Source organism: Carassius gibelio, chromosome B7, assembly GCF_023724105.1.
Source record: "Carassius gibelio isolate Cgi1373 ecotype wild population from Czech Republic chromosome B7, carGib1.2-hapl.c, whole genome shotgun sequence".
Lineage (NCBI taxonomy): Eukaryota > Metazoa > Chordata > Actinopteri > Cypriniformes > Cyprinidae > Carassius > Carassius gibelio.
In genome coordinates this window covers 35,515,992-35,541,148 of record NC_068402.1, presented here as the reverse complement: position 1 = coordinate 35,541,148, position 25,157 = coordinate 35,515,992, and the positions used below count along the sequence as shown (strand labels likewise).

Sequence of the window (25,157 nt, the reverse complement as noted above, 5' to 3'; positions counted from 1 at the left end):
GGGAATCCAACCCAAACACCAGACCTGTTGGTTATTTTAGGATCTTATATTTCTGGTCTGTTAAATGCATTCGACATTTTGCAACGAGCCTTCAGCGCGTGCTGAGTGAGCGAGCGCCTTAGGGGCCGTTCACATATCGCTCCTAAAAACGCGTGGAAAACGCTAAGCACGTCTTTCTCCTCCTTTCCAAAGCGCTCGGGCAGAAGCGCTCATGAGGCGTCTGTCTTTGCTAAGCAACAATGACGTGCTCTCTCCATGAGACGCGGAAATTTCAGCAAAGGATAAATGGATTTGCAGCTCTAAAAATCGCTTGCAGTAGCTCTGCTACTAAATTTATTTCAAAATTGCAATCCATATACAACTATGATCAGCTGTTCCTTCATCTTGGCTCTCAACGTTGTTACGGGAAAGGATGAAGCTGATTGGTTGGTTCTTGTCACATGACCCGCGGTGCGCTTGCGGCATTCTGAAAAGTTGAGATGTTTTTACATTTTGCTGTATCTAAAACGTATCGAACCGAACCGAACCGTGACATCAGTGTATCGTATCGAACCGAACCGTGAATTTTGTGAACCGTTACACCCCTAGTGTAAACTGCATAATTTATGCTTAGCAACGATGAAGCTCTGAATATTTAAGTCGATATAGATTAATCTCAGTGCATGTCATTACGTATACATGTTCTCTTTATCTCTGTGTGAATGAGTGGCGTAGTTTGGTCTACTTGACAAACTGTTTTCAGCGTCGGAGGACGTGAACACATGAACATCAATCTCCAGAGCGTCTCTGAAAGTCCTTCACTAGTTTTTCACGGGTTCATTTGAGGAAAACTACCACTTAAAACTGTGAATTTGTTTCATGTTCACTTGATCTTATGTCGCTCTGGCAAATGCAGGCGTTGTGTAAATCATCATTTGTCTTGGCAGATATTTTGGCGCTGCTGTGACACTCCACTGGCTGACACTGTGCTTTCATTACAGAGGATGCCAGCTCCGATCAGACTGCGGGAGCTGATCCGGACAATCCGGACGGCTCGGACACAGGCCGAGGAGCGAGAGATGATCCAGAAAGAGTGTGCTGCCATTAGATCATCCTTTAGAGAAGAGGACAACACATACCGCTGTAGAAATGTGGCTAAGCTGCTTTATATGCACATGTTGGGCTACCCGGCACACTTTGGCCAGGTGAGAAAACAGTGTTTCAGGAATGACAGGAGTTTTTAAAAGGGCTGCAGGAAGCACCCACTTTAAACGGTGTTTGATGGACACAATCTCTTTTTCAGCTGGAGTGCCTGAAACTGATTGCATCACAGAAATTCACAGACAAACGGATAGGATACCTGGGAGCCATGCTACTTCTGGACGAGAGGCAGGACGTCCATCTATTAATGACGAACTGCATTAAGAAGTGAGTGAGCCAGGGATCTCATCTTGTTTCAACACTTCCATGAATCACAGCTGAAGGTGTGATTGGTGGGAGTTTAATGTGACCGTTGTAGGTGGAGAGTGTAAAGTGCAGGTTGATGGGGATCTGCTTCCTGAGTGTGATGGCATCTTAAATTGCTCTCTTTCTTTGTTCCATTTAGTATCTCTCAAACATCTTATTGCACTTCTTCATTTCTTAAAAAAAGGCAAACCAGTGCCCCATGTTGATGTAATTGCCTCTAGAGGACTCATACCAAAATTATGACTGAACAGGAAACAATTGTGGTGTCTTAAGCATTGCACACATTTGATTGTTTCATGCTGTCAATAACCAGTAATTCACCACAAATTGTGGTCAGAACTAACCATACTTTATGCATTTTATGCAACTTGCATTGCATTCGGTATATACATTTTTATCAGAAAGCTTCAATTTCTTTTTTAAAACTAGATTTTTGTTTTTGTCTGAGCTATTGAAATGTATTTAATTTTAACATCTTTTCCCTCTGCAATCCACCAATTGAGAACCATTGCCTGAAATGATTGTATGCATTGCTGTGCATCTACATCTTCTCTCTGCAGTGACTTGAACCACAGTACACAGTATGTGCAAGGACTAGCCTTGTGCACCCTGGGCTGCATGGGCTCATCCGAAATGTGCCGTGACTTAGCTGGAGAAGTGGAGAAACTCCTCAAAACGTCAAACTCCTATCTGAGGAAAAAGGTATTTCACACTCCTTCACAGCTGAATGTGGATTTCATGTCCGGTTGGATGTTGAGCTCTGAATGTGTGAACGGTTTTGACATGAGCTCTTCGCCCTCAGGCAGCTCTGTGTGCGGTTCACGTCATCCGCAAAGTCCCGGAGCTGATGGAGATGTTCCTGCCAGCAACAAAAAACCTGCTCAGTGAGAAAAATCATGGTGAGAGCTGCATTCTTTAACCTTTCTCATAGGTCTCATTTTATTGGCATTAAAAACTAATAAACAGATGCATCGTTCTTTACAAGCAGAACATTTTCATCATATGCCTTAACATTATTGAAAAATAAATGCATGTTAAATAAAAATGTAACTAACTTAGTTTAGTAAATTTTTCCAATAAAAGTTTTAGAATTGTATCACGTTAATGTAAAAATATTGTGTGATATAAGTGAAAATCTTGTGTTTGTTTGCTGGTTTTTATTGTATTTGGTATATTTATTTTTTTCATTGTTTTTGCCATAAAATTAGCCTTTGATGCTGACATGGTATTAAATAAATATATACTGTACTACACTAAATAAAAAATACAAATTTGGAGGTTTGATTTAAAGTGGATGCTGCCAACTTTTTAAATTGGAAAAATTGTCAGTTTTTTTCTAATGCAATGTTCTAAGCAAAACATGTTTTCCTGGAAATATTGTTTAAATTGCTAATGCCCCCTCCAATCCCCGTTCTCAATGTAATTGTGTTATCCAAAAAAAAAACACCCCAAAAAACAAGGTTATCCTCCAAACACAAGAAGACAAAATTATAGAAATCCGTATTGCATCAAATTAAGCAAAATGTTAAGTTCACGCTCATGCAAATTTACTGTCAGTCCCTCGTTAAGCATTAACAAACTTGAGCTTTTTTAATATGTTCAGATTTAAGTCAGTCTCTCACATTTAGCAACAACAGGAGAAAATTGGTTTGTTCATTTTGCCAATGTAAACTTGCTCATGAGTTATATAATAAAATCTGATCAGGAAATCAGGGTATTGTTCTGTTTCCTGCAGGAGTTCTCCACACGTCTGTTGTCCTGCTCACTGAAATGTGTGAGCGAAGTCCTGACATGCTTTCTCACTTCAGGAAGGTACGTAGCAAGCGTTCATGCCTTGACCTTCAGCAGTCCCCTCTAAAACTGTTTATGCGCCACGTTAGCCACTCTGAGACAAAAGCACTCTTATCTGTTGCTGAAATGAGACTGTAGTCCTTACTGAAATCTGGATGCTTGTCCTGGATTGAGCTGCTGTTGTGTTTATCTCACTGGGAGATGAATACAGGTTCTGCTTCTACTCTTCCCACCCCCAGCCTGATCTACTGTGCTAGCACGCCCACCTCTCATGCTCATAACCGTAGCATTATGTTAAGCTGTTTTCTGAAAGTGACTTTTCCAATTCCCCCCTAACATCTACTTCATATTTTTTCTGTCATTTGTCTTCGTTACAATTCCTGCATTGTGTTAGAATGAGAAGGTAAGAGGACATTCTGGTTTCATAGCTGGTGCATGCTTAAAGAAAACAAACCAAAATAAAGTCTCATCGTCATGGTCACTGTAGATGTAGTCCAATTATTGGTTTTGATGTACTGTTTTTTTTTTTTTTTTTGCAATTGTTGTCGTTTTAAGTGTTTTCTTTTGTTTTGATTCAGGATTGCGTAGGCCTCATACATTTTCACTTGTCCTGCGTTTACCTTAAGATTAATTTCTCTTTCATACGGTCACTATTGGGTTGTGGCTTTTCCAATATGTGCATTAAAGTGGGGGCACATATGAAATGGAGACCTTTGCCAAATTAAAACGGATTGTTAATACACATAGAAAAAATGGCAAACAATTACAATAAACACTGACATGATTTCCATGTCTTAATGTGTAGTGAAACCAATCTATTGGAAGATGATCAACTCGGGGTGCCTACATGTATTGACACTTACTGACCCTTTTTATGTGCTGTCCTGTTTTGAAATCTCTAAGACCCTGCTGTTATCTTGCTGATAGTCTTTCAATTCTTCTCCCACTGTTTTTTCTTTCTAGCTGGTTCCACAACTTGTACGAATCCTGAAGAACCTGATCATGTCAGGATACTCCCCTGAGCACGATGTGTCTGGCATCAGTGACCCTTTCCTGCAGGTAAAGACACATCATCTCCTGTCAGTGTTGCTGTATTTTGAAAGTCTCCTAAGTGACGTTGGCTTTTCAGGTTTTAGACACGCCTCCTTTTTCTAAAACCGGGGCTGCAAAGATGCCAGTTATTCCAGTTGTAGGTTTGCAATGGTAACAAAATTGCGCACTCCCATGACAACTCAAAATTGCTCTGCGTTTTACTTAAAGGATTCATCTCAATGTACGATCAACTACTTGCTTCCCTTATATGGACTGATCTGTGAACATGCAAAATGAGGCAGAAAGTGCCTTTCATTTATTCTTTTGATTGATTCAATCCCTTTTAGGGTTGTCACAGAGACATTATTTTAGTACACCATTTTCTCATGATATGACATGCAATAGTGCAATTCCATAAAATAAAATCTCTTACAGCACTATTAAAAGCTTAGTTTACCCAAAAAATTAATAGTAATTTATGGTCTAGCTTTCCTTTTTTGGTGATCTAACCCTTTAATGTTGCAGTCGATGTGAATTACATTTTCTAATGTACCTCATGTCAATTGATTTTTAGAGTGGTCTTAAGTTTGCAATCCATTGTGCCCATATGAGATGATATACCTGTTCTTTATACAATAAAGCAATCTGATGAGCTCCTCTGGGCCACACTGTGTCTCTTGGCATTTTAAGGTGCGGATATTGAGGCTACTGAGAATTCTGGGAAAGGGTGATGATGATTCTAGTGAAGCTATGAATGACATTCTTGCACAGGTAAGCCGTCTGATTAGATCCACTTTATAACCACATAACTTTCCTTTGTAACTTCTAAAGAGTTCCCATCAAATTCTTTTTAATAGGTTGCAACAAACACAGAGACGAGTAAAAATGTAGGCAATGCTATCCTCTACGAAACGGTTCTTACCATCATGGACATCAAATCAGAGAGTGGCCTTAGGGTGAGTGTGACTCCGGTTGGAAGCACTGTGAGTGGTTCACAGAAGTGTGCAGAAAGTGGTTAAAAATGCTGTTGTGTGTTATTACAGGTTTTAGCAATTAACATTCTGGGACGTTTTCTTCTCAACAATGACAAAAACATCAGGTATGTGACATTCATGAAGTGACCAGCGAGAAGCAGTTTAATGCTGTTGAGTGATGAAGACTTTGAGTGATCCATCGACTGACTGTTTCAAATGTTGATCTCATTATTTCTGACATCAGCTTTACTGTGGACTATAGCTCATTTCATGTGCTGTCAGCTCCTAAACCTAATTGTCAAAATGATTATGACTCTCCCTGATCAGATATGTGGCATTGACATCACTACTGAAGACTGTGCAGACGGACCACAATGCTGTGCAGAGACATCGAAGCACTATCGTGGACTGCTTGAAAGACCTTGATGTGTCCATTAAAAGGTAATTTATGTGCAGGCTGTGCATGGATTTCTATAATCACGTACAGAATAAAAGGATGAGTCCCACTGATTACCCTTGTCCTTTTCACAGGCGTGCGATGGAGCTGAGCTTTGCCCTGGTTAACGGCAACAACATCCGGGGCATGATGAAAGAGCTTCTGTATTTCCTGGACTCCTGTGACCCTGACTTCAAAGCGGACTGCGCATCAGGGATCTTCCTGGCTGCTGAGAAGTAAGGCTGTTTATTGTGAAATCATGCAAGAGGAAGCACCAATGATTTCCATATTCACAATAGTCATGTTGTACGTCCTTGCAGCCCTTTTGAAAGCCTGCAGTCACTTATTAGAGTTAAAATGGTGTAAAAGCCTAGTTAAGTGAATCTGATCAAATTTAATAAGCAAGCCCTTGAAAAAAATAAAAAGCTGTTCAAATAGAGCAACTTGTGGCTGTGTGATGATAAAATGAGTGATCCATCGGCAGAAGCTCAGTCTGTTGACACTTTTATATCTGACAGCACTAAAAGGGATTTGGTTAAGAGTGTTTTGAAGAGTTTTATGTCATTTGGTGCTTTTTGGCTTGGTTTTATACTTTGTAAGCTTTAGACTAGCTTCTAATACTTTTTTTATTGTTGCAGGTATGCGCCCTCCAAAAGATGGCACATAGACACCATTATGAGGGTTTTGACAACGGTAACAATTTTCATTCTTGTAACTTGCTTTACTGCTACCATTAAATTAGATCACATCCATGATTACTTGAGTTTATCACGTGATGTAAATTTAAAGTACATTTTGGACAGTGTTTTGTAACTGTTGCTGATGAACTCTTGATATTGAGTATAGAATGTGAAGAATGATCCTATAACAGCATTTCTTAATCTAAATCTTGGTGATGTGTGTTTTGAGTTCTGTATGTCATTTAATGCCATTGCTCTACCAAAATGGTGTTGTGCTCATGCTAAAGCCAGTGCTTGGCCGGGGATCTGCAGACATCTTTCGATTTTGCATTTCTACTAACTTGAGCCAAATGATGATATAACCTTCCCACAAATAAACACAAGTCTTGAGGACATTTTAACATCCACATTAATTTAATTTAGTATAGTTTTGCAGTGGTCTTTCCAGATTGAGTAGCAGTTATTTATTAGCAGTGCCTGTTTTTTTTTGGGTGGAAATGCACAAGATGCACCCTTTTGGTGGCAAAGTGGTTTGAAATGCCCTTCTGATGTACTTGTTTTGTTGTATCTACTCTTGTAGGCAGGGAGTTATGTCCGGGATGACTCTGTGCCCAACCTCATCCAGCTAATCACAAATAGTGTAGAGATGCATGCCTACACTGTACAGAGACTCTACAAAGCCCTCCTGGATGACATCTCTCAGGTTAGAATAATCTTAACACTGTTTTCTCTAGGGATGCACCAATATGGCAATTTTGGCCAATACTGAGAACCGATAATTCCTTAAATATGAAAACCGATATGTTGGCCGATAAATCTGCTGATTACCAAAAAAGTCTCACCATTAAAGGGCATTAAACATTTCAACATAAAAAACATAAAGCAGCCTTACAAAAAAATAAAAGAATGTTTAAATAATGGAAACGAGTTACTGGACAACATTACTTAAGTGTTAAAAAATTAACATGGACAGTGGTGTAGCGGATCAGAGTGGGGGTCCTGACGATAAGACAATGGAGTATGGCTATTAGCGTAGGCTACTCTTCAATGAAAATGTTTTTAAAATGTCTTCGTAAACAGGTCTATTATTGCTTGCAATGAATTATATGCCTATAACCAAAATAAAGTTGTTATACTTCAGTAACAAAAGAACAGCTTTATTTTATGCACCGATTTCCAAAATAAACCTGTTCAACACTATATACCAGAGATGGGACCAAGTCACACGTGCAAGTCTCAAGTCTTAACCTTCAAGTCTCTTCTTGGGCAAGTCAGGTCACAAGCTAAGTCAAGTCCAAGTCAAGTCACCTTAATATTGTTATTTTACCTGCAGAATCTGATCTTAATAAAGTTAAAAGACAAGATATAAGTAACTGTGTAAATTAAAATAATTTGGATTTGCATTGTAAATACTCAGTAAAATACATCATGGAATCAAACAAAATTGTAACTTCATAAAATTATTTATTTTTCACTTCTGCCAACAGTGTTTGAAATGTTTTACATTTTCAACATTGAGTCCATAAAACAAAAAACAGCTAAACAACAGACTCCTCTCTGAACACCTCTCTCTCGCAAACACAGTTTACATGCAACATTAAACTTTGTTACATTTATCGAAAGTTTGGGCACCCTTTGCAGAATCTGTGAAAATGCTAGTAATTTTCAAAAAATAAGAGAGATCATACTAAATGCATGTTATATTTTATTAAGTACAGTCCTGAGTAAGATATTGTACATAAAATATATTAACATTTAGTCCACAAGACAAAAAATAAATGCTGAAATTATTAAAATAACCCCACTCAAAATTTTGGGAACCCTTGGTTCTTAAAATACTGTGTTCTGTTAGCTTGCCATCTTGTTTCCTTCTGGAGCATCAGTGAACGTATGAATCTTTTTAAATAGTTGTCTTTGAGTCCCTCAAATGTCCTCAATGTGATCAGATGTATCTCAAAATCATAAAGTCTCTGCTGGAAAGGGTTCAAATATGCAAAGATGCTGGAAAACTGAACAATCTGCAGGAGCTTAAAGATTTTTCTGAAGAACGCTGCTCAGTTTAACTGTTCAAAACAAACAAGGGACTCATGCACAACCATCACAAAACAGAAAGACAGTCGAGGATCATCAGGTGACCACACACAGTACTAAGAACCAAGGGCTCCCAAACTTTTGAGTGGGGTTATTTTAAGAATTTCAGCATTTTTTTTTTGTCTTGTGGACTAAATGTTAATATCTTTTATGTACAATATCTTACTCAGGACAGTACTAAATAAAATATAACATGCATTTAGTATGATCTCTCTTATTTTTTGAAAATTTCTTGCATTTTCACAGATTCTGCAAAGGGTGCACAGGCTTTCAAGCCCCACTGTATGCTGCATATACGCGTTATTTATGTCTATGGCGCAACTGCCTGAGCGCTTTGGAAAGAAGGAGAAAGTGGCGCACCCAGCATTTTCCACGCGTTTTTAGGCGCAAATTATTGAAGACAAAAGCGATGACTGTCGGTAACCCTCAGGCTGACATGTTGATGTGATGTGATATCTGATTTAAGTGGGCGTGGTGTGCTTAAGGTAGAGAGGACATGACTGATGATAGTGTCCTGATCCAGTCACGACGCTATTCTCAGCCTGCGCTCCAGCTGAGTAATCAACTTTATTTTTAAAAATAATTTATATATTTTATATTTAAACTGAAAACATGGTGTGATTAACACTCAAGTCATTCAAGTCATCGTCTCTCAAGTCAAGTCAAGTCCCGAGTCTTTAACTTCCAAGTCCAAATCAAGTCTCAAGTCATAAAAATAGCGACTCGAGTCGACTCGAGTCCAAGTCACCAAGTCACAAGTCCCCATGTCTGCTATATACATTGAATTTTTTCACTATGTTCAGGACACAAGAGAAACATTAAAGAACTAAATATATATATATATACCACATATTAGGAAATTTATCTCTCGTCATCTCTGAGAGAATGTGTGCGTCGTCACATGCTGAAAGTGCCAGGAATTTTTACTTTCCCTATCATGGTGAAATACATTCACTGGCATAAGTTTGACCTGCACAAAGTTTACACGTTGCTTGTAATATATCCAATGGCTCGCCTTTACGGTTGAAAAAAGTAGCCTATTTTCAATACTGCAATTCACTGCCGCTACAAACCCCAAATAGTCGGATGTGTCGTGGACACGCTCTTGGCTTTTCCTCTAACATCGCGCTGAAACTGTTGTGCTGAAGCTGAAGAGCTGAATGAACACAGGTAAATTGAAATGCTGCCAGCTTATTTAACAGAGGGAAATGCATCATATTCCGATACTTGTACAACATAAATATAATATTACAACTTATAAAAACCAAATGCATACAAAGACCAAATGCATATGTGAACTCGAACTAAATAACGTGCTAATCAGAATGTTTAACTTCTGTTGTGGATGCGCTCTTGGCCTTACACGACAACGTGCTGAAACACGGAAACCTAACCAAATGAATTCATAACATTTTATTATAATTATTGTTCTTGTTCTTGTTAATGTTATATATATGACAATCTCAATCATAGTTATTAATGTTATAAGCTGCTGTTTGAGCTGCGTGCGCTGAGCTAAAGATGATCACCAGCAAACTGAAGTGATCCATTTACCCTTTATAGGCTATAGCTTAACCAAACGCATTCCATATGAGAAAAATCTGATTTATACGCATAAAATAAACAAAATATTACAACATACAATTGCACAAAAGAATGCAAATGCACAAGCGAACTTAACTGTGCTAGTCGTGTGGATGTGCTCTTAACAACGCACTAAAACACGGGTCAACAGAGATTCTGTGCATTATTTTACTGTAGCTAATAATCTCATAATACGACAGACTTGCCCTGCACATGTTGCAGTTCACTGTATTTTCCTTTTCGAAGTGTTTCCAGTTATATTTCAAGCAATTAAAAACCATCATTGTGAACAGTGCTCATCTTAAGTGTCTCTGGAGGAAATAATGCATTATTTATCAGCTCTAAGATATCGGCCAAATTCTCTTATCGGTTTGGTAACGATAACAGAAAAATGTACATTTATCGGCCCATACCGATATGGTGGCCGATATATCGTGCATCCCTAGTTTTTATCTTCACTTGACCTTACACTTGTAATTCCAAAATGCATAACTTGTCATCTGTTAGTGCAGATGAAATGAGTCAGCCAAATCTGAAAATTAGCATGTTGTTGTTCCAAACCCGTGTGACAAATTGGGCTTCGTTCAAATGCAAAAGGAGATGTTTGAAAAGACTGTTCATTCTGCTCTTTTTCCATTCACTGTACGAAAGTACATAGTGACAGATGCTCCAGTTTGATGATAATGACAGAGAACTGTTGAAAAAAAAAAAGTTCATGTAAATTGTGTGCCTACATTCCTCCAAGTCTTCTGCAGACGTGAAATAGCTTTGTGTGAGCAACAGAGAAGAACGTATACTATATTTGGACCCTGAATGCGTCATACCCCATTCAAAGATTGTTTGAATGACATTTGGATGACTAAATGTTAACAGAATTGTCAAACCTTTCTTCCTGTAGCAACCTCTAGTACAGGTGGCATCCTGGTGCATAGGAGAGTATGGAGACCTGTTGGTCTCAGGCCAGTGTGAGGAGGAGGAACCCATTCAGGTAAAAGACCTGTATGCCCTTCAAACCCCCCACACCCACTTATTTTAAAAACGGAACAATTGTATCCGATTTCATCTCTCAGGTTTCTGAAGATGAGGTCCTGGATGTTTTAGAAGGTCTCCTTGTTTCTAACTTGTCCACCCCTGTAACGAGAGGTTATTCCCTGACCGCTATCATGAAGCTGTCCACCCGTTTCAGCAGCCTCAAGTAAGAAACCTATTCTGAGTCAAATGAGGATGTATTTTCTTGAAATGAGCTTGTGCACCCAAACAGATCAAGCAGTCCCTGATCTTTCAGTTATTTTCATTTGCTTTGCAGTCGAATCAAAAAAGTGGTGTCGATATACGGCAGCAGCATAGATGTGGAGCTGCAGCAGAGAGCTGTGGAATATAACGCACTTTTCAAAAAATATGATCACATGAGGTAAGAGCTCACATACTGTTCCAGACTCATGTTTGTCACACTTAATTTTAACATTAAATGCCCCCCCCCCCCCCCCATGTTCAGTTTATTATGCTCACTCTCTTTCCTCCTCTTTCCCATGAAGATCTGCATTACTAGAGCGAATGCCTATTATGGAAAAAACGTCCACTAACGGCCCAGCAGAGATTGTCCAGACCAATGGAGAAACCGATTCAACCATCCTGGACACAAAACATCTGCCCAACATCACTCAACCAGCCAGTCAGGTGGGTTTCTAGAGCATGGTTTCTCATTCCAAACATGTGCACATTTTAGGCATCTCAATAATCTGACGGTGTATTCAGCCTCTTAATGTAAGTATTTCCCTCATAGACATTATGCAAATAACAGGGTTTCAAAAATCCAGTATACATGACAAATCATAACTTCGCTAGAATCACAGTGTGTTCTAAGGATTATCTATCATTTAGCAACACACCGCTTGATAGGCTCATGTAACATCTTTCCCAAATACAAATTTCCAAAATAGTTTGACAGTTGTCATGTGTGTATGTGTGCCTATCCCTCTCAGCCTCATTTGTATCACTGTTAAGCTCTGTATGGCATCTGACCTTAAAATAAGGTCAATTTCATGATGCCAGGGGCGATACAGGGCTGTCAGGTTAGAAAAAAATAATAGGCAGAGGACAATGAGTGGGGAAGCTCAATCGCAAGTATTTTAGGCACCAAGAACGCTGTTCCTTGAGGTTGAATTGTGCTGCTTGGAGTAAATTATTTTCATGGCGATTAGCATGTTATGGGTCAAAGAACATGCGGTCAGAAGGCTGTCAATATGGTGAACGTAGTGTCTGGGGAATGCATTTATTCTGCATACCTCATCTAGTCAAATTATGTAAAAAAAAAATGTTGTAAAAAATGTTATGCTACAGTGGCAGTTTAGTTTAATGAGAGCTCTAGTAATGAATTTGATCTGATGAGCTGAATCAGGTGTACTAGGTAAGGGAGACGTCCAAAATGTATGGTGCGTTGTATTCTGTAATAATGGATTGAGAAACCTCTGTATGGTCTGTTTGTCCTGTTTTATAGGCAAATGATTTATTAGACCTACTCGGAGGTAATGATGTGGTACCTGTTATCCAAACAACGGTCCCCACAAAGCCTGCGTCAGCTGGAGGAGAACTGCTGGATCTGCTGGGAGACCTTTCTCTGACAGGTCAGGATGCTGCACACCTCTGCTGCTCTTTAGCAAATTCTTGTTTTGAGCACTTACCAATTTTACTGTAGCTAAGTTTACATGCACCTAAATAACCAGTATAAAATGCGACTGAAAAGCCTTCACGTAAACTCCTCAGTCGTTCTGATTGAGCTTGATCAATTATTTTTGGAATACAGGTAATGCACATGCAAACACGTATGTGCCCTGGACCACAGTAGGGGTCATAAGGGTCAATTTTTATAAATTGAGATGTATACATCATCTGATTAATTAAGGTTTCCATTGCTGTATGGTTTATGATCGGACAATATTTGGCTGAGATACAACTATTTGAAAATATGGAATCTGAGGTTCCAAAAAAAATCTAAATACTGAGAAAATCGCCTTTAAAGTTGTTCAAATAAATTCTTAGCAATGCATATTACTAATCAAAAATTAAGTTGTGATATTTACAGTAGGAAAGTTACAAAATATCTTAATTGGACATGATCTTTACTTGATATCCTTATGATTTTTGGCATAAAGGAAAAATGACAAAATTGGACCCATACAATGTATTTTTGGCTTTTGGTACAAATATACCCCAGGGACTTGAGACTTGTTTTGTGCTGCAAGGTCACGTGTATGAATCATATTGCAGTGTTTAGTGTTCATATAACAGAACTTTCAGAATCTGAAATTGTAATAGATTTGTTCCAATCAGTGCATGTAAACGCATCTACTGTTTTAAAAATAGTTCAGCCAAAAACAAAAATAATGTTTCCAAACCTGAATGACTTCTTTTCACTGGTAATTTTCATTTTTGGGTGAAGCCCTGCTTATACCATTGTGCCTTCTCTCTCAGGTGGTCCGACCCCCACCCCTGCTCCCTCTGTGCCCATGTCCCAGCCCCCTTTCCTTTTGGACGGTCTCACCTCGCAACCCCTCTTCAATGACATTGCAGCGGGTGAGCTTGCACTAAATTTCATCATAGTGGTTAATGCAAATAAGGCAGTGCAATTATCATATGTGTTTCTTCTTGCAGTCATTCCGCCAATGACGGCGTACAATAAAAACGGTCTGAAAATTGAGTTCACTTTTGAGAGGTCCAACCCCAACCCCAATATTGCAGTCATTACCATCCACGCCACCAACTCCACTGAGGCTGAAATGACAGAGTTTGTGTTCCAGGCTGCAGTACCAAAGGTTTGCTCTTTTCACTCTAGTAGTACTGTTTACAGAGAACCCCAGTTGGTGAACCTGGCTAATGATTTAAAATGCAAGCCTTTTTCCCCTTTACTGATCATTTAAATGCACCTATATTAGACCTCTTGGTGATGTAATCCACTGCTTTTAGACTATTCCTGCATATGTTTAGTAATAATGTTATGAATAAATGTAGACATGCACATTCTGTTACTGTGGATATGGAGCATAGTGTTAAAACAACTTTTTTTTTGTATAATATATTCTAAAAACCAGAAGGTTTTAGGAAAGCATTTTTTTTCTTTATCTCCCTCGTCTTTTAGAAGCAGCTGGAGGAAATAAAGCATATACATTTCAAAATAAAGAGTCCCACTGTATTTCAGGCAGGGTTTATAGTAGAGCTGAAACAACGAATCGATTTAATCGATTAAAATCGATTATTAAAATAGTTGTCAACTAATTTAGTAATCGATTCGTCGCTAAATAAATTTTATTTGCCATAAGCGGCTCATTTCGTGCATATTTCAAATCTGCGGTGACCAAAGTGTGGCAGTAATGAGCCACCGGAGGTTTTACTCAGCCAGTACAGCAGGTGAAGTAGCGAATAGCCAATAGCTGGCCTCGTTTAATGTCACGTGCTTCCCGAACAGCGTCTCTGCAGCATTCAGCGGGAAGTGGGAGTACTTTACTTTGAGCCTTCAAAATGAAGAGTAACCTGTAAACTCTGCACTACTGAACTGTTTAAGAGGCCGTTCACATATCGTGTCTTTTGCGTGCTCAAGTTCGTTATTTCCTATGTAGGCGCGCAGTATGCACTCTCATAATGGAAGCGACGCGGTCGCGACACGCATGCGGTGCGATGCGCCCGTTTTTCCAGGCGCGTCCACACCGCATCCATTTATCCTTTGCTGAAATTTCCGGGTCTTCATGGAGAGGGCACGTCATGGAGAGGGCACGTCATGGAGAGGGCACGTCATGGAGAGAGCACGTCATGGTTACTTAGCAAAGGCAGACGCCTCAGGGGCGCTTCTGCCCGAGCGCTTTGGAAAGAAGGAGAAAGCGGCGCGACTAGCGTTTTCCACGCGTTTTTAGGTGCGATATGTGAACGGCCCCTAAGAATTTTATTTGTGCAGATTTTCCAGTACAAGGTTGTTTGCAAATGTTTAGTCGTAAAAGCTGATAACATTGCTTTTTAACAGTTAACATTTAAAGCTTTACAAACATGTTATGTTATCAGTTTTGTCGTTTACCAGTTCATAATTCAGACTTGCAGCATAATTATGACTGAATGAGAGAGGTAAATGTTTGAGTATATTTCAAATGCACTTCTTTTCTAAGTATTCACTGCTCTTTTTCACACAGCAGGTTTTTGTGTGTGTCCCAATTTTTTTTTTCTGGACAACCTTCTGATGGATTTTACTTTAAATTGTGAGTTTCATTCAGGTTTCATGCCATTGGCACTTTTTTTTCGAAGGATTGTTTACAATTTCACAGCATAAGCTATAAAGCTTTTTCCCAGTAAATAATAAAATACAATGCACTGCAATTTTATTCTGTTTTATCCTTATACTTCGTGAAAATATGTTCTCAAAGATTCCTTAAGCTTTGTTTGGGATGTTAAACTACTTTAGGAGCTCTAAGGACTGCCATGGTGAAAACAATATTTGAAATCTCCTTGTGAATTTTGCTAGAGTATGGGTCAGTGTTTTGATTGCAGAATAATTTGACAAAGGATTACTAACATAATAAAACAACTCCAGGTATATTTTTGATGAGGATATGACAATGCAAAATGGTTAAAATCTCTTAAAAATCTATGCTGAATGATAAAGACCCTTTATTAATAATTTACTTGGGGAAAAAAATGGAAAAAACTAAAATATAAGTACATAAACCGATTAATCGATTAATCGTAAAAATAATCGACAGATTAATCGATTATCAAAATAATCGTTAGTTGCAGCCCTAGTTTATAGTCCCACATTATGCTTTTTTTTTTTTTCCCACTGCTAAAAAATTAACTGACCCCGCTATTGTTGGGTTAATAACTTAGTACTCGGAAGCTAGATTGTAAACTGTCTTTATTGAATGAACTGGCAATGAACAGAGAATAACTTGGGCTGTCACCGCTTGGCACAACTGCTGTTGTTCTGTAGCATATGCAGCAAAAATATCTAAGATAAATTGGTGGTGAGCTCGAATAGTGGAAGAATAGTAACAGTTTAATATTTCTAGTTGCAGTTCTAGACATCTTCCTCAAACATTGCATAAAATCATCAAAGACCCCATCCACCCCAGTAACTATCTTTTCACTTTGCTGTCATCTGGTAAGCGCTTCCATAGCTTAATGGCAAAAACCGAGAGAGTTTCTTCCCCACAGGCCATCAGGCTCCTAAACTCAATACCAGCCTCTTAACATCTTCATGTCTCCACTTAATGTTCTCTTTATCAGTAAGATATTCATCATTCACTACCTGACATTGACATACTGACAACCTGTTTGCACATATGCTTTTCGTACATTCCGGTTTATCTTAATATTTAAGACTACAGTATAACGCACATTTGCATATTGCCTCTTGTACATCCCTGGGTATCTTAATATTTAAGACTAGTGTACTTTCATGCACATTATTTTCCATTCTATATTTGATTCTACAGTATACATTTTTTTATTTTTATTTTTTTATTTTTATTCTAATATTTTTGTTTGGTTTGATTTCATTCATTTTCTTTCATAGCTATATTTATGTATATATTCATCTGTGTTGTATTATTTAATAATTGCACTGTCCATGGAGCGGACCTGACTCACATTTCACTGCTGGTTATATATGCTCTATATAATTTTGTATGTGACGAATAAAAATCTTGAATTTTGAGTTGTAATTGGTGCCACTATGGGGCCGCTGCCCACCCACCTGCAATACCCACAGATTGAAAACCTCTGCTCTAAAGTATTTTTTTATTTACTCTGTAATCAGGTTAATGCATTTAAATGAGTATGCACAAATTCCTTTTAAGATTAGAATATACATGTGCATGCAAACATGTTGATATCATATTTTCTGCTCCAGTCAAATGCTGAATCATTTGTTTTCTAGACATTCCAGCTGCAGCTTCTGTCCCCCAGCAGTAATGTGGTTCCAGCCCTCAACCAGGGAAGCGTCACGCAGGTCATCAGGGTCCTCAACCCACAGAAGGTGAGATGTCACTGTGAGCCCCGGCCACACTCGTATCGCAGTAGATCTTCAGAGATCAATCCACTCATCCTGAAACACCTTCGGTGAAGTCGGATGAGGGTTTGAGCGCATCGAAGCTGAATATTGTTATGCTGAAGTTGAAGCCAATGCCAGCCATTATGGAGCTTGGTTTAGAATTATAGTAAATGTCACATCTCTGTGATTTTTGATGGTTTAAGCTGAAGGCAGTGTCTCACTAGCAGACCCCAGGTCAACTCAAAGGTGTCATGCCTGCCGTTTTTCAGAAATCATACCATCGCTAAGACTTTTTCTCAGATTCCTTGTCTTAACTTGACAAAAGATGAGGTGCACTCTACAAACAATCGAAATTGAATTAGGAGTAACTTTACTCTTTTGAATTTGCATTTACAGAGGAAAAGTTTGGATCAAATCAGGGCAGGACAGTTGTTTTCAGCATAAGAAGCTCACTGTGGTCACAGCTTTTCCTGGTGGCTGAACTTAACTTTTCAGCAAAGCTCCCTCTGATGGTCCAACAGCAGTGTAGATATTTTACTGCTGAAAAATCAGCTAGCGAGCTGCTGGCCTTTTAGTTTTTAAAAACAAATGCATGAGGACAATCTGAAGCTGATCGGACTGGTTTTTCTCTGAAGTTGAAGCTTGTCAGAGGGCTGCACAATTAATTAATTAAAAAATAAAGATTGCAATATGGCTTAGTGCAAATATTTGTAAATGCTTGATTCACATATGCATTGCGTGAATGAAGAAATAAAGATAACCATACATTTTATTGTCATTTAGTGTTACATTATAATAATAATAATAATTTATTTGACTTTATTTGCTTGATTTTATTTTGAATAGTGCATTTTGCATATTTTGCACATCTCAGTTATTATTTTTATATACATAATCATTATTTTTATTATTATTATTATTATTATTATATATTCGTTTTTTTGCCAAATTGTGCAGCCCTACAAACATACGGCAAACCTTTCACATTTTAAATCCATGAAATCTCAAACTAGTTATGTAGCCCTAGTTTGCCACCTCTAATGCTTACATTTATAGCAATTAATGATTCAGTTTTATGGAGAAACATCTTGAAACATCATTTTGTCTTAAGCTCGTACCTGACCTGCTCTTTTATTACAGCAACAGTTGCGAATGCGGATCAAGCTGACATACACTCACAAAGGCTCTCCTGTACAAGACCTGGCCGAAGTCAACAATTTCCCCCCTCAGTCCTGGCAGTGATCTGCCACCCTTCTCAATCTTAAAGACCCCCAGCAAGGGAACAATGGGAAAGATGTCCCCTCCCCATTCCCAAACGATCCCCCGTGACATCACCACAGACGCTGCCCTGGGGTTGCATGGGAAGCAGTGGAATCCTCCTGACACAGTCAAGAGTTGATGGTATAAAGACTGATGATGATGATGATGATTACAGTGACATCGATGAAGAAAAATCACATCTCAATACATATCTTTTCATTCATTTCTTCGCCCGTCTGTCTTTCTCTCTCTACTTCGGGTTTAGTGCAAAATGTCCATACTCACACTTGCACTTAGCGTTGTGCACTTCACTTTATCTGTCACTGTAGTGCACTCCCACACTCCTGCTCACCCCAAACATGAGGAAACATCCCTGGTGGCCACTATACAAAGGAGCTGCTTGTCTGTTTTGTTTGATTTTGTCCATGTTTTTAATCTTGTTAATGGGTTTGGTGTATTTTAAGAAAAGCAACGACATATTGAATTAATTGCAAAGTCTGAACATTTGCCCCTTTAAGCATTTCAGAATCAAGAGGAAAATGGGTTGTGATGATGTCGCCTTAAATCATCGTTGTACATGGCATTTAGTAATTGTCGTGTAAGGCTGATCTAATGTCCCGGATACAAGCGATGTGGTGGCTACACCGTATTTCACATGAAAGCGTTGTCTGTCAGCAGTAATGTACACACTAACAGATCTGTCCAGAAGTGCTTGACCTTCATCACATGTATCATCAAGAATAGGCAACAGCGCATACTTTGATTTTTTAGACAGCGTCTAAATGTCTTCGACATCGACACTGGAGCGTCTCTTTTTGAGGTGACAGAGAGAGAGAGGGAGTGTGTTGCTCGTTAATTTTTGCGCAGCTTACATCACCCAATAGTTTTTCATCATCAAAGCTGGACACTTTTCCCCCCAAAACCTTTAATTTGGCATATTGCAGTTTTGTTTGCCTCTACTAGTCACAGATGGTGTGTTCTCGTATTGTTTTTTAAATCTTAAAATACATTTAAATAGATTGAAAATAGCCTACACTGAAGACGTTGTCAGTTTTAAGATTTTTAGCTCAATCATTAAGCATTGAAATCGGTAAAAAATGTAGTTAAAGAGTGTGATCTTGAAATTGATTTCTCACTAAATTAACACCCAGCGATGTATAATGAGGTTATGGTCAGCGTAGATGCTGTAAATATAGACTATTAATATAAGGCCTTCATGAATGTAGTTCCATGCACTGAATGGACTTTTTTTTTTTTTTGACTTTCTGCAGTGATTTGAAGTATGGAAATATTGCCTGAACTAAAGCAATGTGCCTTTGTCATAGCCGGGTAAAAAGAAAGCCCTGAGAGTTGACTGAAGAGTAGAGGACTTTTTTTGTTTCGCAGTCATTTCACTCGAGTTCTCGTTCAGAGGGCGTTGTACTGTCGGCGTGCATTAGTCAGTGTCTCTTCTTGCAGCTTCCAAAGGCAGTTTGCAACATTAACCTGAATATACCTCACACTGTCGTCTTGTTTTGTCTTTGTCGGCTCGGAAGAGCACTATGATTGTTTCATCAAGTCATGGAAATCCTCACTTCACGTCATCTGTCGCTGCTCTTCGTTTCCTTCATCACTTTGCGTAATTGCATTTGCTATGCCACACTGAAGTCTGGTGACCAAATCAAGAGATGTTCTTTGGGCTTGGGAAAAATGTTAACAATGTTATGTATATGGAGAAAGAACGAAAAAAAAAAGACTTCTCATTCTAATAGCCTCTTTGTGTTTTGTTGCGATTCTTTCGATTTCTTGGCTTTTTCTGTACATTTCTGAGGGCTTTTAAGATGCATCATCTGTTTCTTTTCATCCCTTTTTAAGATCCGGTTTTCTAAGACTTGCTTCCAGTGTATAATGTTTGAAGCTGTCCCTCAGAAGGTGGTTTAATTTAACAACTTACCTGTTTGATTGATTGATTGTTTATTGGAAAGAAACTGTACTATGTGCTGCCTGTATATTGTATATAATTGTAAAACGCATCAACCAGATCAAATCAAATAAAAATCCCATTTGAAGACCTGTGACGTTCAGCTAGGGGTGTAATGTGCACATGATCTTGAGTTGGCTTTGTTTTATCTAGATGTGTGGTGGATCACAGTCATTTACAACTGAAAAAATGAAATGCTGCTTATGGACACCAATATGATTTGATGATCTGCAGCTGATTTGTTTTATTTTAATTTTTTTCCGTCATGTACTCCCAGTTTTACATAATGCAATTTAAAGGGAGAGTTTAGTTCACTCCAAACTTGTATGAATGACTTTCTTCTGTGGAACACAAAATAATATATTTTGAAGAAATGTGTAAACTGTCCAAATCAAGACTAGACTCCATTGATTTCCATTATATGCAGACATTAAGTTTCAATATCATTTGTGTTCCACAGAAGCAGGTTTGAAGTGACATGAACTACACTTTTAAAAACAAAGGTGCTTCATGATGCTGTAGAAGAACCTTTGTTGTTGTCTACATGGTTCCATAAAGAACCTTTAACCTTTGAAGAACCTATTGGTTTTAATGAAAAGTGGCTAAAGATGGTTCTTCAGATTATAAAAAGAAAAGGACGAGATGACCTTTGAATGATTGGTTCTTTGTGGAGTCAAAAATGGTTCTTCCATGGCATCGCTATAAAGAACCTTTTAAAGCACCTTTTATTTTTTAGAGTGAATCTTCAGACCCCTTTATAGTAAACCAAAGTTATAGTTTTCCCATAAACCACCCTATATTCCCAAAAAGTCCTTTTTTATGAAGCATTTGGAGTTGAGGCATAACTTCATATAAATTGCTTTTGGGAAAAGCGAAATATCCCTATTGTGAGAACATGATTTGTCCTTGAATGTTTCGATGACTCTTTAGTGAACTTGCATTACATTAGCTGGCAGCCTGTGGTTGAGAGGTGCGTAACAATAGTAAATGGCGATGACATGGCACTTTTTCATTAACAATCTTCTGCTTTTTACACTAAGACCTTTGGGCATTGAAGAGGGCAAGACAACCATCGGTTTCGTCAACACCAAATGATTTTTTTTTTCAGCTGCATGTGAAAAAAGCAATGTAAATATTGTCATTTCTACTCTTTATGTAAACATCCTGAAGTAATGCAACCTAAGTTCGAATTCTCAAGTCACCACTATTCACTATATCTTGCGATACATGCACAGACCTTTGTACATTTGGAAATACACTGTTGATTCTTCAAATTAATCCTCATTAAGAAGCAGTCTTGGGGACTGGGTGTCACTGCTTGACCCGGAGGACTTTGTATCACATGCTTGGATGATCGCCTTCTCCATCAGAATCCCTTTGTAATCTGTAAAGGTATCGGTTATTTTTTTTTTTGAGTGTATCTATACATGTGCTCTCTACTCGGATATTTTACACTTGGTATTCAACACATCTGAACTTGTGCAGGAGGGGAGGATGACCCCAATGAGTCTGATATGATGGATGATCCTCAAGGAATGAGTGCTGGACTGAGTACATGATGATGGAAGAAAATGACATGGGATATTTTAGACTTATGCTGTGTATTATTGTCTTTGGGTTGGAGAAAATGATCAAATAAAAACAGTCAAACTTGATGTTTGTTGTGTTTTGTGTTTCTGGGATTCTGAATGATCCAGATGTAGTTTTATTTTTTGCAGACACAGTAGTCTGCCGTCACCCTCTTGTGTTAAACTTTGAAACTGCAATGGCATGGAAGCCAATTTCTGAATTATGCAATAACTATTCATATCCTTTTCTATTACTTTTCATCTTAATCCTGTGTTCCGTTAAGTTGACTCCAGTGTTGTATTTGTAAAACAAAAAACAAAACATCCACCTGTTATTTTCCCTTTTAAATAATTTTGTTCCCAAGACCATTTTTGACAGGTTTAGATAGTTTTAATGTGACTGTCATATAATAAAAATAGACATCATGTATTGGAATTTAAAAGTGTTTACAGCTGAGAAAACTGCTGTGAATTCATAACCTGTTTTATGTAATTTGTTGTCAGATTGTTAAATCCTTTCTTCCTCATCTTCCTAATGCGATACTCCGCTACCTTGACATGTTTACAGTCATAGACTTTATGCATTATATTTGCTAGAACATCAAATTTATCTCAATATGCCTGTGATTTATAGCATGCTACAAAATGTTCAGTTTAAAGTTTAACTGCTTCAAAACACATTGCACAAGAAGAGCGAGTCATTCCAGTTTGGGTGACAGAGGTCAGTGATTCTTGATAAGAGTGAATGACTCCAAATCTCTCTAGATTTACACACCTGATGTTCTTTTAACAGTGCTGACTGATGGATGGAGTGTCATTTATCAGAAACCCTTTCAAAAGGAACAAAACAGACATTGATTAACTAAAAGATTATTTGCATTTTCTGGAGAGCTGCATGCTCGGTAAATGTTCAAAACCATGAATAAAAATGTGAAACCATGTCACATCACCAGGGGCCAGTTGTTCAAAAAGTTTAATCTGGCATTTAATCTTTTCATTGCATTTACACTAATAAATACTACTGATGTAGTTTTTTGTTTGATATTGACAGCTGTTTGGGGATATATTACATGTTACAAATGTATTTGTTGGACCAGTTTTAAAGTTTTATTACATTTTTGTTCCTAATATCCACTCTTCTGCTGGGATCATAATAATCCAGTTGTTTTTTATCAAAAGTATCCCAATTCAGATTAAAATCCAGATTGTATTTCATAATCTAATCCGAATTCAGAATCTTTTATTATTATTATTATTATTACTATTATTATTGTCTTTTGAACAACCCATTTTAAAGATTTGATCCAATCCGAAGGCGCAAATCCGATCAGATTACTTTTTAACAACTGGGCACATGTTGAAGTATTCTCATGAATAATTCAGCAGCGGAAGTGCAGGAATGGGCAGAGCTGCGTGAATAATAAGAAGCTCCGCCCCCTCATGTTTATTGATTGAGTTTATTTGACAGCCGTGCGCTTCAGTCCCACTATGGCGTCTCATCAAATCAGGATGGGCTTTTTCTACCGCCTTCTGTACTGGAATTTATCCGTCGCCGATTGGTATCTTACATCTGGATTTCTGTGCTGAAAGACGTCAAATGTAGGCGAAATGAAGGACGAGAAAAGCATAGCGCGGTCGCTCCAGAGCGCCGACACGGAGCGGAGAAATGCAGCCGATGTGGAGGATGTCCAGGCGGGCAGCGGAGCGCCGCTGATCCCGGTGCTGCATGAAGCACCGACAGCCCGAGCGGGAACGGGAATTCGCGTTTTAAAGGTACCAGTTTAGGTCTCAGCGTTGTTGTTAAACAGCAGGGCCAAAGTACGTGTGAATCCGTGGACTGCATCAGCAATTATCTGTATAACACTTCCACACGCCGCCGTCCGTGTCTCAAAATCTTGCGCGCTCCCTAACTAGACAGCATCGTATCCGCGTCTGAGATGTGATGACAGATGCAGCTGTATGTGTAGGCGGTTCACCGGGTTTTGCAACACATCCCGTGAAAGTGGACGGTCTAGATCTCAATGCAATCTCGATTGAAAGAGATTGATCTCACTTTATGTTGCTTCAACTTGTCAGTTTATGGGTTGTGTCAGAATAGTTCCAGTGTAGCGCTTATAATCTTTTTTAGGGCGTTCTGGCTATTCTGTAATTTCTATTTCTGTCTTTATACACAGGCGTCAGATGGACGTAAGTGGTCATTGCGTCGCTTCTCACCCCCTTAGCACTGTTGACATGACATTGTTAACCGAAAAAGTAGTCTTGTTATAGCTTTAAAAACGGTTCTTAAGTATGGCAAGCTGTTTTAACATGTATTCCTTTAAAGTATAGGCCTCCATATAAAAACCACTTTGATTCTGAGTCATTAATTCAACCTCAAACTGGTGCGTTACTACTTTTAAAACTGTACTTGCAGATAATATAATATTGATGAAATAAAATGCCTCGTGTGCTTAGAGCACAAATTCATGACTTTCCCAACACATACAAGTACACTTAAAACTTTAAAGAATATTAAAAATGTATCTAATTAATTACATGGTGCTGTGAATAATTAATTGCAAACTAAATTTGGCTGTAAAAAATACCCACAAAATATTATTTAATGCTATTATTGTGTTAAATGAAAGAAGCAAGTAGACATTGACAAAATCATTGGTTACCAAAACTGCTTTGTTACCAAAATACCTTTTTTTTTTTTTTGCGCAAAAGAAAGTCATTCAGATTTGAAAAAACATGACGTTAAATAAATGATGACAGATTAAAAAAAATATATATATGGTGAACCATTCCTTTTGATGTAATTTTTTTTTATAGCCCAAATTAAATGATACTCTAAAGAAGAAAGTAAAACTGTAAGCAAGTGTCGGTAAATTTCTTTAGGAGTCATTCATTCATTTGATTTGTTCAAAACAGCCGATTCATTCCCGAATGAAGTAAACCGCTCTCTCTATGAATTAACCATTGAATCATTGGTTTACACGATTCGTTCAAAACAAGGATTCATTCAGAAACTAAACACAGCTATTGTTCACAGACGCAGAACAATTTTGCAGTGGCCTTATAGCTAATATTTTAGTTCTCAAACCTGAGCAAAAACACACTATTGTGTTTAAAATATATCACAATATTATCTTAAATCACATTTGCACTCGTGTTCTCGCTGCTGTCTGCTATCGTTTATCATATTTTATAAATGTGAGACCCATACAGGGGCATTTTTTTGCCCCAATATCTTGAATTTTAGGGCATACCTGCATTTGTGCCCTGCATCATATTTGTCATCAGTCAACCGTATGGACTGTAAG

General features: G+C 38.2%; 2 protein-coding genes and 1 non-coding gene across 4 annotated transcripts in view; all 3 read left to right on the top strand.

Moving 5' to 3' along the window:
* The window catches only part of ap1g1 (adaptor related protein complex 1 subunit gamma 1), a 28,224-nt gene extending 7,850 nt beyond the window's left edge, over positions 1–20,374 (top strand). For both annotated transcript variants that reach the window (XM_052562128.1, XM_052562127.1), the window contains exons 2-23: positions 981–1,184; positions 1,283–1,407; positions 2,007–2,148; positions 2,249–2,345; positions 3,182–3,258; positions 4,201–4,296; positions 4,960–5,040; positions 5,127–5,225; positions 5,313–5,368; positions 5,571–5,684; positions 5,775–5,915; positions 6,318–6,372; positions 6,940–7,062; positions 10,933–11,022; positions 11,105–11,229; positions 11,341–11,445; positions 11,570–11,711; positions 12,532–12,658; positions 13,506–13,607; positions 13,686–13,846; positions 16,951–17,049; positions 18,205–20,374. In XM_052562128.1, coding sequence (XP_052418088.1) covers positions 984–1,184; positions 1,283–1,407; positions 2,007–2,148; positions 2,249–2,345; positions 3,182–3,258; positions 4,201–4,296; positions 4,960–5,040; positions 5,127–5,225; positions 5,313–5,368; positions 5,571–5,684; positions 5,775–5,915; positions 6,318–6,372; positions 6,940–7,062; positions 10,933–11,022; positions 11,105–11,229; positions 11,341–11,445; positions 11,570–11,711; positions 12,532–12,658; positions 13,506–13,607; positions 13,686–13,846; positions 16,951–17,049; positions 18,205–18,306 — 2,460 coding nt within the window. In that variant the 5' untranslated portion in view covers positions 981–983 and the 3' untranslated portion in view covers positions 18,307–20,374. The remainder of the gene's footprint in view (positions 1–980; positions 1,185–1,282; positions 1,408–2,006; positions 2,149–2,248; positions 2,346–3,181; positions 3,259–4,200; positions 4,297–4,959; positions 5,041–5,126; positions 5,226–5,312; positions 5,369–5,570; positions 5,685–5,774; positions 5,916–6,317; positions 6,373–6,939; positions 7,063–10,932; positions 11,023–11,104; positions 11,230–11,340; positions 11,446–11,569; positions 11,712–12,531; positions 12,659–13,505; positions 13,608–13,685; positions 13,847–16,950; positions 17,050–18,204) is intronic.
* On the top strand, positions 5,409–5,490 carry LOC127962768 (small nucleolar RNA SNORD71). The gene has a single exon (XR_008154640.1). It is a non-coding gene; the product is annotated as a small nucleolar RNA SNORD71 (small nucleolar RNA).
* Positions 20,375–23,116: 2,742 nt separating the features above from the next.
* The window catches only part of LOC127962003 (PH domain leucine-rich repeat-containing protein phosphatase 2-like), a 59,774-nt gene continuing 57,733 nt past the window's right edge, over positions 23,117–25,157 (top strand). Inside the window, exon 1 of the mRNA XM_052561398.1 lies at positions 23,117–23,625. Within this exon, the coding sequence (XP_052417358.1) occupies positions 23,461–23,625 (165 nt within the window). The 5' untranslated portion in view covers positions 23,117–23,460. The remainder of the gene's footprint in view (positions 23,626–25,157) is intronic.